Here is a 13,376-nt window from a genome sequence, read left to right as displayed (position 1 = left end):
GTTGTTGATGATAGAGTGATGTCCATGTCACTAGAAAATAAGACAGAAAGTTTTAAGCAATGGTTTGTTAAAGTTTTGTATGAAAATATTAAGTGAATGTGAAAGTTTGCAGCTGCCCTAAGATAGAAGGGTAAGTAATTTTTTTTTCATGACTCGTTTAAATGAAAGAAAACGAAATCTTTGTATAAATAGAGTGGCGTGCTAGTTATTCTAAGTCTGACCAAAACTCAATAAAAATTAGAAATCTTGAAGCCTTTGTATTCCAATAGAAAAATAGGCAAGCGAAAGGATTATAAAAGTTTTTGAAGAGTTTCTCCTCTTTGTGGCAACACAATGTTTAATGTTAAAAGAAATAGGGGACATCAAATTAGTGATCTGAGAAGCCATCTTCTTCATAGAAGAATTGGCCGACGAAGGCAGTTACCCCCACAACCCTCCGACACCGTGCAACGACATTGTAATATAAGTTCACTTGATTTCAGCCCATCATGGCACATACAAAAGGGTCTATGAGCATCAAGATTTTAATTAGCCTGGCAATGATGAGTTTTTTACTACAAAAAACAAATGGCGAAATTTCATGCAAAGACACACTGTTTACTGAAAATGAAGATGACTTTGAATCTCCAAACATTCCAAGAGACTCAAAAGAGACTGTTGATTGTGTATATGATATCAAACTGGCAATGAAATCTCGTTGGATCAAATTGTCATGGCAACGCTTTGATATAGTCGGTACCATTCCTAGTTGTGATGAAGCAGAACATGTCGAAATATACACAGGGTAAATCATACACGCTTTAGTTGTATATCGAGTGTGAAGATTCTCCCATGGTGATTCGCAATCCAGCGGAAAATTCTCTCCATTTAAAGTATTCACCCCTAAAGAATCCACACCCCTGTCTCTGTCTCATCAAAAGCTCGGTGCGATGAAATTAAAAACTTTCAAATCCGCTGGGGTGGGTCGAACCACTAAGTTTTTTCAATGGGGTCATAAAATTCTATTGTTCTTTCATCATATTTTCAGTGGAGTGGCTCCTTTAAATTTTTAATTTCACCACTGGGGGTGAGAAAGAAACTCCCATTTTCCACTGGGGTGACCATTTTCCCCAATGGGGCGAAAGAATGGGCCTTTTTGAGCTATTTTTTCACTGGGGTGACCAGTGGGGCGGATCTCAGTGGGTCACAGAGACGGGCTGTTCTATAGATACACATGCTATTTCAAGAGCGTATCACCGGGGGGGGGGGGGGTGTTTAAAAACTTGTTGACCCATCATAATTTAAAATACCAATGTAGGTTATAGCTACTCTTGACCCTTTTAGAAAAGCAGCCTCCCCGAAGATTCCTCTACTTCACTCAAAGATCCTGCCCCCTTATACATTCTTCATCAGCAGCTTTCTTTGGCTTATATGATGTTCTATAAAATCTCTAACGTCGAATTTATTTGTTCTCTCAGCTGCGACGATCGTTACCTGGTGGCTCGATTTTGTTCTTCTAACATGGCTACCTTACCACATGAAATTTATTCTAAGGAGAGATGTATGAGAATTAAATATCATTCTTCACCTTACCCAGGAAGAAAAAGAGGAACTGGCTTCAAAGCTATTTACGAGTCATACTCAGAAAGCTTTTCGCCCTTTATCAAAGCGTGCCAACCGTAAGTTACATTCTTGTTAGTCCAACCCAACTGCTTGGAACAATGGACATTACTCACTATTTTCAACAATTCATGGTAATTTTCCTATCTAAGCATTGTATACTGAGACAATGTTTTTCATCTCAATCCAAGAGTCTGAATATCTTTCAATCCCGTTTCTATTTTCAATTTCGTTTGCTGTCAAGATATGTAAAACTTTAAACGAGAATCATTTTATTTTTTAGAGATGCAGAAATCTTGAGAGCGTCATCAGGAATCATAGCAAGTCCTGGTTGGCCAAACAAATACGAAAAGAAGAGTTTCGTTAACGATAAATGTGAATGGTTCATACAATCTTCAAACAGGGAGCAAATGATACAAATCAATTTCTTCGATATTACGTTGACCAATATCGATTATTTGAAACGAGAAGATGAAGTAGAACTGCAAGGTGAATTTTATTTGTTAATTCAACAGCAAGTAGTGGAAGCGAGTTTTTGATTAATAAAGATTTAACCTGTGGAGACGGATTATAAGAATTTTATCTCATTTGAAGAATGGAACGGGCGTAAATAATGGGCTTGAAAAGTAAAGATTGCCTGGAAAAGGAACCACTATCCATTAGTCCATGTACACATATTTCCGGTTAAATAGCCTTTCATTTCTGTTTGAAAAATTTGTTTTGTTTTATTGTTTCGTCATCTAGGGAAGCTTTCATCACTGTCAAACAGATTAACACCATTTAAAAGAATATACAAAGGAAGTTACCCACCCTTTACTGAAAATACTGAAAGTCACTTAGTGAATGCGACCATAACGATTGATTCCAGTGATACAACCTCATGGTCAAACTATGTCAGAAACAATGGAGGTTTCGCGTTTGGTTATGTCATTTATGACCCGAGAAAAGGTATTTTACACTACTTTTACGCTATTGGTAGTGAAAAAGGGTTACTAAGAAGAACATATCCCAGGAGACACTTAGGCAAATTGGGTATGGGGCAAACGTTTGGCTGGTCAGGGTCCCTTTTTACACCCCTGTCTCATAGCCCAAGCGGAACCTTTTCCCACAGCGGGGACAAACATTTATTTTGAAATCCCAATGATACAAGTTCTATTGTTCCAAGCTTAAAAAACCCAGTGGGGATGGTTTAAGCTTTCATGGTTTAAGAGTGCAATTTTTTTACATTGAATTTCAAACGAGAATGAGACCAAACTTAGTTTACATTTTGAAGATAACTGAAAGGGCCCACGTTTCAAACTCCAGCAACATGTTGGCCGTCAAGGTCACTGCCCCCGCGAACATATCTCAATCTAAGTGTTAACCATTTAAAATACGGCAAGACATTTTTAGTGAGAGTATTCTCGACTCTCAGAGAGTTTGTGTTATGGATAATTAAATGTATTTTGTACTTCTACAACCCTTCTTTTCATAGGGCTTACAGCACAAACACATACTGATGTTCCGATTCACACAAAGAGTGAAACAACAAAGTCACTAATTAAATCTCCAGTAACAAAACCACCTTTCACAGTAGCATCTCCAACAAGCTTTATGGTAACAGCTACAATATCAAGTGAAAACAAGAACACTACTGATAATTCCATCTGGGATAAAATTCCATGGAAAATCATTGCATATGTGGTATTAGCCCTTATCGGAACAGTTGTTTTTGCGCTTCTTACAGGAGCAGGAGCCAAGAAAGTATGCAATTGTAATTTCTCTATCAATCTATCATCACCTAAAGAACAACGAAATAAAGGGTATCAATCTTTCGATCAATCTCATAACAAGCAAGGAGCTCGCTCACAAGCTTCTTTGCAAACAAACCAAGAAGATAATTTGGAAATACAATCTCAGTTGCCGTTTGCACCAAATGGTAAGTCATTTTTCTGATTCGTTTGATATTTTTCTTGATTATAACCATAGCAAAAAATTAGGCATTCTCTTAGCGAAAAGTAACGTTATTCTCATCGAGTTTAAAGCTCCAAATGGACTAAAGTCTATTCACGATAAGTGTGCACTCTTTTTTCATTTACCTATAACTTTTGAAGGAATTCTTCAATCTTTATAAATTTGGTATCATTGGAAAGATATTAGTGAGTGGAACAATTTGAAATAAAAAAAACTTTAAAAAGATTATAAAAATGAAGATGAAAATGAAGAAGAAAAAAATGAAGATCTTGTAGAGAAGTGTTACAACTTTCATTTTCATTGGAGAGATTCTTTGATCTTAGGAGGTCATCACTGTGAAAAAATTTCACTAAAATATTTATTCAAGATAAAGTTATGATACAAAGTTGATAAGTGATTGACCCCAAAAAACAGCAGAAAACAGGAGAAAACAGCGTTTTTAGACGTCAATCAGCGTATAACTTTGTTTGATATCTTTTGACTGAATGATTATTTTTGAGAAATTTTTTCACAGTGATGACGCTCGATAATCAAGAATTCACTTCAGTGAAAATGATAGATATAGCACTTTTCTACAAGATTTTCATTTTTTTCTTCTTCATTTTCATCTTCATTTTTAGAATATTTTTATCGATTTTTTCATCCCAAATTGTTCCACTCACTAATATCTTTCCAATGATACCAAATTTATAAAGATTGAAGAATTCCTTCAAAAGTTATAGATAAATGAAAAAAGAGTGCACACTTATCGTGAATAGACTTTAGAGTTGGATGGAAAATAAAACCACTTGTTTCCCATCAAAAAATCGTAATCTGCATTTTACACAAATGGATTGAAAGTAAAATCTATTGACAGATTTCGGAAATCATGCTGCATGAAAACAAAAAAAGCACTAGATTCAATCTGTTATTCTAAAAGCGGCGTAAGTCTTAAGGCTTTTCTTTTTCTTGCTTGAAAAAGGTTGAAGGTCCTCTCTAGCCTTTCAGGGCTTTAAAATCAATGGAATACCAAATAAACAATTATTCAGTAGAAAATGTACAATAAGATGTGGAAGCATACCAAGCTTTTTTATCCAAATTAATTAATTCATAATTAATTAAACGATCTAACAGAGATCTAACGATAATTATCTTAAAAATTAGCATTTCTTTTCGTGACGTTTTTGCTTACGAAGTGTGTTTTCATGACAGCTTATATGACCGTAATACTGCTCCATATTTCTTATCTCTCTGATTCATTCATTCTATGATGCAAATATTGTAAAATACAGCCATCTTATCTTATTTTAGATTATCCATCTAGCTCAGTACCCTCTGCGCCAATTCTTGGTGATGGATATTCATCTCCACTACCAGATTATGCACCACCAAGCTATCAAGAACTCGTGAGAGATGAACAACAAAACGAGAAAGTTTCTTTACTGTAATATTATTGCATGTTTATTTTACCGGAGAAATATTTAGACATAGGCGGTTTTAGACCCTGTCGAACTTATCAGATGAAGAGATTTGTAATTGCAATTTCATTGTTTTTTAACGAGCGTTGCACTCCTTCGCATGTTTCCGACGTTCTTGCTCTACTGTCTTAAATCCACCAGTGTTAGAAATGCTGCTTGTTTCTGACTCGGTATCTGTACTTTGTCATTCATATAAATCATTGAAAATATTCAGGATGATTTTCAATTTTTGAAAAGCAATATTTTTTATCTATTTTAGAATTTTCAACTTGTACATTATATTCCCAAATAAACAACATAAAACAAAAAAATATTTATTCCCTGAAATCCATGCTTTGCAACACTACACTTCATAGAACCTCAGCTAGGGCTTAGTAAAAGAAGCGAATTTATAGAGTAGAAAATTTCAATGATTTTTACATTAAAATTATATTGTTTTCTTGAAAAAACCTACGCAACTTTATATCTTGAGTTTAGAAAATAGTTACACAAAAAGATTTGGAGGTTTTTCTCAGAACCATTGAAGTAATCTATATACAAAATACCTCGAACCATTCTCATGATAATCCATTTGAAAAAAATGTTTTTACTTGAAGACATTCACGGTTCCAAATCATAGCAGACGGGCTACAATCACGGACAAAATATTTGAGACAAAGGGGATTTCCCTGAGAAATTCTTAACAGCACAAATGATTTTTAAGCGCGTAAAACTACAGTCGGAAAGTAGAGTTTTAACTCTCAGTTTTAACATGAGACTTAAAGACTTAGGACCTTAGGATCTCAGGATTTAAAAGCTTAAATTTGCTTCAACAAGGCTTGGAATATAGCATAGAAGCCACCAAACCCTTCCAAAATCAAAATATTTAATGAAAGAAAGTGGAAGTGCTAATATAGCATTTCTCACCGAACTTTAAATTCTGAAATACACTAAAATCTCAATATATTTCGACTATGATTTTAGTTCGGATTATCGGGAATTGAGTTTGAAAGCTTGAAATATACACATTTTTTTGTAAGATCAAACTATATAAGAACATAAGCCTTCGCTGGCCAAAATTTTAAAAGAGCAAGCTAAGTACATTTTAAGGCTTCGTGGACTCGATAATGAATAGCCAATTTCTTAGGGAAATGGACAAAAATACTCAAAAAATGGCGTTTTAAAAAATTTTTTAGGCTTTAATTAAAACTCAAAAAATTAAGAACATCCAAAGCTTGATTTTGGATGTTCTTATGAAAAAAACGTGTATTATTATGCAATTTATACAGTTTATTTTTTGCTAACTTATGCTATTATCTTTTGACATTATAGGTGGTTGTGGTGCCTTTATGTGGTATATGCTATTTGATAATATTATAGAGCTATAACTTTATCGAGTAGATGTTAAAAAATGTTATCTTTTCATCGATCGAAATTGGGAAAGTCAGCATATTTTATTCTATGTCGAATAATTTGACTTATAGAACTTGGGAGACTGCTACGCAAACTTTAGAAGGAGAAATAGAGAATCTATAATATATAATGATCGAGAATTAATACTGGTTGATATAATGTAGCGACGATTGGACGAAATTCTGGACATTGGCGAAACCATGAACATATAAACGACTGGACATCTATCTTTTATTGTCTCTTTGAAGCGAGCTTCGTTGCCGCCTGTATTTCAAAATTGGTATGAAAAATCCGACAATATTCCGTCATAATTTTATTTCTTTGAATTATTTAGGTAAAAAGATTGATAGAGCTTGAACATTACTCCTAATGCACAAAAAAATTATTTTCGATTTTTTTTACAAGTTTGTAATATATTTTATCAACATTTTCAACTCTGAAATGCAGAATTTCAACTGCGTGTATACTTTTGAATTCCTTTTGTCACTCCAATAACTTTTTTTATGACTTGAGAAAAATAGCTTGCCAAAGTTGAGAGCCTGAGTAATAAGAATATTAGTCGGAGTTTTGACAAGCCGACGATGATTTTGCCTCTGTTATCTTTGTTATGATATAGATAAAAGACTTGAGAAGAGTAGAACAACAGAGACTTTTGTCGAAGTTTTGACGTTGTTAGCAGGGTATTCCCAAGTGGTATATCATCAAAATCTATTGTTTCATTTTATGCTTTTAACGAGGCGGCAACGAAGATAGCTGTGTTATCTTCAAAAAGACAAAGGAGATGGATGTCCAGTCGTTTATAAGTTCATGGCGAAACGTATACTCTTCAACAAGAAAGCTTGACGGCTTTGAGACTACGCGTTGCTCAGATTTGCACAAGCTGCTGATCGATTTCTAGATGACCAGAGATGTAGCCAAGAGTTCGCGTTTCGGGTGAAAAATTTCGAGGTATTTTATAAAGATTTTTAAAGATTAATCATTAAACCATGAAAAAGCGTCACTTTTATGAAGTCAAATTTAAACCCCGCTAACCAAGAAAGAAGTTTTTCGGTTCAGAAAGAAATGATAGTCAGCCTTTGAACCTTTGTAATGAGCCGCATCCCCAGTGGGCTCAATAGCCTTTTCTGCGCGTCCACAATATCCGATAATGAAAATCCTACCTACCTAGGTCACGTGAGATTACAATAGAATTTCAGCACTTGACCAATCAGAATCTTCGCGGGTTTTCGAAAACAATACCAACAATATTTTTTCCGATATTCAGCCCATTTTTTTTGCCTGCGATGGCTTTATAATTATAAATCTATGGTGCCAGCCAGATAAACCAATAATGATCGATACACCGCAACGAAGCGCTGCATACCGTGAAAAGCACAAGCCAAAATTATATATTGACCTGTGCCGACCAATCGAGATTCTATTCAGCGCGCAATCAACGCAGAGAAAAGTAATCATGACGACCATCCAAGATCTTGGATGAAGTTCAAAGTTGATATCTTTATTCCCGTCGTTGAAAACACAACTTAAAAAATGTCATCAAGGCTTTTTAGAAAGAATCAGTGATAAAGAATCATAACATAAAGATCTGCCTACTATTTCGATTCCATTGAACTAACATTACCATAATTAATAGTTTAGTAATTACTGTTATACATTTGGGAATCATGTAGAAGATTTCTTTTGAAAAAAAACTCATTTCAATTACACTTGGAGGTTTCTGGGGAATTTGTAAATATTAAACTGCATACTGATACAGTCTGCTAGACATTAATATGATAATATTGGCTCTTCATCTTTGATTATTTCTACAGTGATTAGATTGACACATGCGCGATAAAATTTCTATTATTGGTCTTCAGAGGTTGATTATATTCTTTGAAAACTCAACCTCTGATACTCCTGATACTCAGGGTAAGCGCTGCACTGTTTGGTATTCCCACCGTTTATCGTACGCATTTGCGCACTTGTCTGTGAACAGGAGTTGAATGTGTCGGTAATTGGTCTTTTGATTTCTTTTATAAAATGTATCAAATGAAATTCTAAGCTCGCCCGATGAAATAACTCTTTTTTGTAGAACTCAAGTTTGCTCTGAACATTCTTATTATCAGTATTGAAAATTTTAGCCTTTTAATATACGAGAATAAAATAAAATTTAGCTCCACGAAATAAGTTTATGTTCCATTTCGTTTCTCAAGCTAGAAAATGACAAGTTTTTTATAAGCACACACGATTTCAGACTCAATTTGTAGACATTAAGTCGCTGGAGAATTTTGGAGGAAAGTATCAAGCAATAGAGTTCACCTTAACTTAAAGAAAACATTGATCGAAAAATCTTATTATTTGACGAAGGATTGCCAAGTTTACAGGCCTTTTTTTAGTCCAAATATTTTCTTACACTGATGTCAGAACCCTGTCAGAAACAATGAATCTCGTCTTATCTAATTTCTAACGCTTAAATGAGCCAATAAATAAGATTTCACCTATGGATAAAAGAGCTTATTAAAAATGCACGATGTTTGAGATTATGAGCATGCATATATCGTAACTTTTTAATCGTAGGGCGAGCTTAGTTACAATAGCATACTTCTCCTGTTTCTTTATACCTCCATGATGTAAGTAAGCAGCCACAACTACTTTAATGGGATAAATTTTCGCGGGGATTAAATTTCGCGGTTGAGCCCATCCGCGAAATTTTAAGATTTCGCGGGGATTAATTTTCGCGGATGGCACTATTGGGGGGCATTATTTTCTCGATTTTGTGACTTTTACTGTCAAATCATGCATATTGGTTGTTGAAATACACATTACTTGCGCCTCTTTGATGCAAGTAACCATTCAAATAGTATTTATTTGACATATTTTGAGTTTTGTCCAGAAATATTTCGCGGATGGGCCTTTTTTAAATTTCCAACGGGACTTATTTTCGCGGATGACACCCAAATCCGCGAAATCCGCGAAAATTAATCCCCGCGAAAATTAATCCCATTAAAGTAACACCACAAGCTCATCCGCCCTAAATACGCGCCCAATTTGAGTTTCTTGAAAAAAAGCCGCCCCGTATTTCGAAAAAAGAAGGTTGTGTGTTTTTCGGTCTTCGGTGTTTGTAAAATGGATTGGATTATGACAAAGAAAAGAATATTGTGACGTCATTTACCCGCAGAAAATAAAATGGCTTAGCTCAGCACACATCTCTGGGACATCTGGGAATTTTTATTGTAAATGGTAGTTTTTTAAACTTATTCAGTCTACATCACACCATGCGGCACAGAAATCAGACAGGCAGTTTTGTTTTCTTTAGAGTTATGTTATTTTGACAGCTAGAGTTTATACTGACTGAGCTCCTTGACAGGCACAGGCTGCTGAGGAGGGTGTTGATCAGGTTGGTTGGCAAACGATATCATCCACCAGGATGCATCCTCTCTTATTTCCCCCCTATTTTCTACTTTCATATCTTCTCAAGTGAAATTCTTCTTCAGAAAATTTGCCCGTACCGGTGAAACATGTCTATGAGTATGACCCCGGCTCGAACCACCAGTCTGGTTCTGGAATTCATGCACAGTAGTACGCCGAATATATTCGGCGTGAGAATGTCCTCAATTGGGTGTAACCTTCTTGATCCTCAAAATATCTTTGGCGTAGCTGCGTGGCTTTTGCATGGATTCCACACTGGCACCAAATTCAAGTAAAACCTTGGTTTACAAACCCAAATTGGTTTACAAACCGCTTGTGCCAACAAGACAGTTAAAGTGCCAGTTTTCAGAGTATTTTGCCCCCAAGGAAAAATTATAACATTGAAATCCTGCCCCTAAACTTTGTATACCCACCCAAAAAAGCTGTTAAAAAGTGGCCAATTTCCAGTGATTTTGCCCTTGAGACTTGACCCCTGCCCTTGAAAATAGACAAGCTCTCGATGATTTCTGCCATACTCTGCAAACTGGAGTTAGTGGAAACACCTCCATTTAATTTAAAGCATGTTCAAAGTTCACAATAACGACTTTCTTTTTATTATGGAAACCAAACAAGCGGTTTGTGTAAACCGCAGGTTACAGGTCACAGGTTACAGGTTACAGGTCAGTGATGACAGGTTGACTCTAATCAATGTCATTGCAGAGGAAAATGTTTTGAAAACACAAAGAATTAACAAAAACATAATTCTCAAGCAATTTCATCCTTATAAAACCATTTCAAACATCAAAATTTAACCATGTGCTTTTATCGATCTTTCGCAGTTTGCGCCGTGTATAACACAGACCAGAAAATATTTGAAACCATATTATACGTATAACAGGTATATTACATATTGTAATGTTTGTAATGTTATATGATGGTTACATATAACAAAACACGTCGCTCTAAAACTACCTTCTCAGAGAAATCACGAGCTTCTGATTGGTGTAATTTTATATCCAGCCATATTGTTATCATCACATTCGGTATGCTAAATATTTTTGGTGTTTTTCTTTTGTAAGACATTAATGATATTTGTGATTCTGTCAATATTTTTGTCAAAAATTGTCATTAAGTCATTAAAATAACAATTGAATGATTAATTAGTTTCATCCTTCTAAAACCACTCTCTTAGGGACCTCACAAGCTTCTGATTGGTGCCGTTTTATATCCATTCACACTATCAACATCACATTTTGCATGATAAATATTTTCCGTGCTTTTGTCTTGTTAGGCATCATATTTTATGATTTTGTCATTATTTTTGTAAGTAAGTGTCACTAGGTTGTTATTCTATTCAATTGTCATTTTATAATATCCAAATAACATGTGTTACTTTTTTGTAATTTGATGCGTTATGTATTGATGTTATGTTATGTATATGTTATGATCTTATTATCTTTTTTCCGGTCTGCACTTTGTTGACCTGTAACCTGTGACCTGTAACCTGTAACCTGTAACCTGCGGTTTACACAAACCGCCAAACAAGTGAGAACAAGTCATTATTAAAATAACTAAAAGTCAGCACTCCCCGTGGTTCTGACGTAGGTTTTGTAATAGATTTTCACAGTTTCTTGTTTCTACGTCATTTTTTAAACCTCTTAGTCCATACCCGATCAATCAAACTTGTCAAACCAATCAAACAATTGAACTAATCGAACTCCATCGAACGATTAAAGTTTGATTAAAAAAGTTAATCAAACACTAAGATTTTTTTTTGAATTGTGAGTGTTCGATAAGTTCGATCAATGGGTTGCGGTTCGATCAGTTCGACTAACCAATTTTGTTCGACAAGTTCGTGCCTCTCCCAATAGAACTTTAATCATTTGATGGAGTTCGATTAGTTTGATTGTTCGGATGGTTTGACAAGTTCGATTGATCAGGTCTGGCTTAGTAGGAGAACGTGTCATTCAATTTTATAACGCTTCATGGCAGATTAAAAAGACAATTAAAAATTGAAAGTTTCTTTGTTTTTCATTTTTGCATCTATAGATGCTTTATTCAATATGAGGGTTCCCATTTCCGTAAAATTGTGATTCCCCATGGTTGCTAAATGGTAGCTAGGGGTAATTCCTTTGTTCTTTTTGCTATTTCCTTTTGTTCTGTGTGACTTTAAAGACATTTCGCAAATCAAAGTACTTCCACTAACTGCGAGACACGACAGAAAGCTGTCATTCACAAATATTTATAGCCTGTAATTAATTTAATTTAATTTAATTAATTTACTGACCTCAATTAAGAAAGCTCCTAACCCTACCAGTGCCCCTACACGGATCCCTACGGGATACTATGTTAAATCTCAGGGTAAATGCCCCTAAGAAGGCCTTCAGCCTTATATTGTGACTCTCGAGCTCCAACCCTAACCCTCTGATAATAACCGAACCCCCGTCTAGGTCCGCAGATTGATGTGAGAGTAATGGATGACCGATGTTGTTGATTTGACCCAGATGGTCGTCGTAATCAATAAAACCGATAGCTAATCGTTATTAATCGATGAATTAGATATCGATTAAAATCGATTATCGATAGCTAATCAATATTCACAATTTTTTTGTCCTCAATTAGCTATCGACTGCTATTGATCCAATCAATATATATTATCGATTGATGTTCATATTGATTTTTAATCAAAATTATCGATATCTCATCGATATTAATTGATGGTTAATTGATGGAATCGATACTATGAGGTAATCGATATTGATCGATAGTTCATCCATAATGATCGATATTAATTAGCTATAGATTTCAATCGATGATCCATTTTATCGATTACAACCGTCTGGTTTTTGATGGACCATCAAATCAATATGGGGGGCAATTCCAGAATTTGTCTGTAACAGAGGGGCGGACGACACAGAATTTCTTAGGGCAAAAGTTTTCACCAAAATTCCAAATTTCCAAGGCAAGAGAAGAAAATATATGAATTTCCAGGGCAATTGAATTAAAAATGGCAATAAAGAGTGGAATTTCTGACAAATTTTGCGAAAATACAAGGATTTTCATTGGAATCTTCAACCACCACTGGAAAAAAAATTCTAAGACGCGAGGCATTCTGAGCATTTCTGAGCATTTACATACGTGTTAAAAAACACAGTTTGTGAGAATTGACTGGCGGAATAGCCTGCTTTAACTAAACCAGAATAGATAGGTTTTTTAAGTACTTTTGATTGTCTTTGAGCATATAGGTCTAGCAAAAAATCTTTTGATCCACACGACTAGAGCTCCAAGTTAGAAATTCTTTTTGGGGAAATCAGGGAAATTGGGAAATTTTCGTCCCAATTTTCCAAAATCAGGAAGTTTTGTTGTTCTGTTTTTCCAAAACCTGAATAGTTTTTCAGGAAATCAGAAATTTTTTGGAAATGTGGGAGATGAGTGAGATGCAGGAAGCTGAATCTTTTTCACGTGGAAGAAATTGTCTGCATGTCCAGACGGGATAGATCAAACAAATTCAAACGTGAATTGCATGCAATCAAACCAATCAAAAAACATTATTAAAAATATAAATGTAATCGAACACAATCAAAT

At 35.0% G+C, this 13,376-nt stretch overlaps 1 protein-coding gene across 1 annotated transcript; it reads left to right on the top strand.

The window, feature by feature from the left end:
- Nucleotides 1-5,067, top strand: LOC136818382 (uncharacterized). The gene is made up of 7 exons (XM_067074719.1): nucleotides 1-130; nucleotides 483-784; nucleotides 1,458-1,658; nucleotides 1,883-2,088; nucleotides 2,344-2,547; nucleotides 3,074-3,517; nucleotides 4,843-5,067. The coding sequence occupies exons 2-7, from the start codon at nucleotides 489-491 to the stop codon at nucleotides 4,977-4,979; spliced, it is 1,488 nt and encodes a 495-aa protein (XP_066930820.1). The 5' UTR covers nucleotides 1-130; nucleotides 483-488; the 3' UTR covers nucleotides 4,980-5,067.
- The last annotated feature ends 8,309 nt before the right edge of the window (nucleotides 5,068-13,376 follow it).

Source organism: Clytia hemisphaerica, unplaced genomic scaffold, assembly GCF_902728285.1.
Source record: "Clytia hemisphaerica strain Z4C2 unplaced genomic scaffold, Clytia hemisphaerica genome assembly, whole genome shotgun sequence".
Taxonomy (NCBI): Eukaryota; Metazoa; Cnidaria; class Hydrozoa; order Leptothecata; family Clytiidae; genus Clytia; species Clytia hemisphaerica.
The sequence above is the reverse complement of the archived record's forward strand: the minus strand, read 5'-3'. Positions and strand labels throughout refer to the sequence as shown.

Excerpts from the sequence above, each read along its gene's own strand:
- LOC136818382 (XM_067074719.1), top strand. The coding sequence starts at position 489 with ATGGCACATACAAAAGGGTCTATGAGCATCAAGATTTTAATTAGCCTG. Across the intron at positions 1,659-1,882 it reads TTTATCAAAGCGTGCCAACC|AGATGCAGAAATCTTGAGAG; the intron begins GTAAGTTACATT and ends TTTATTTTTTAG. Across the intron at positions 3,518-4,842 it reads GTTGCCGTTTGCACCAAATG|ATTATCCATCTAGCTCAGTA; the intron begins GTAAGTCATTTT and ends ATCTTATTTTAG.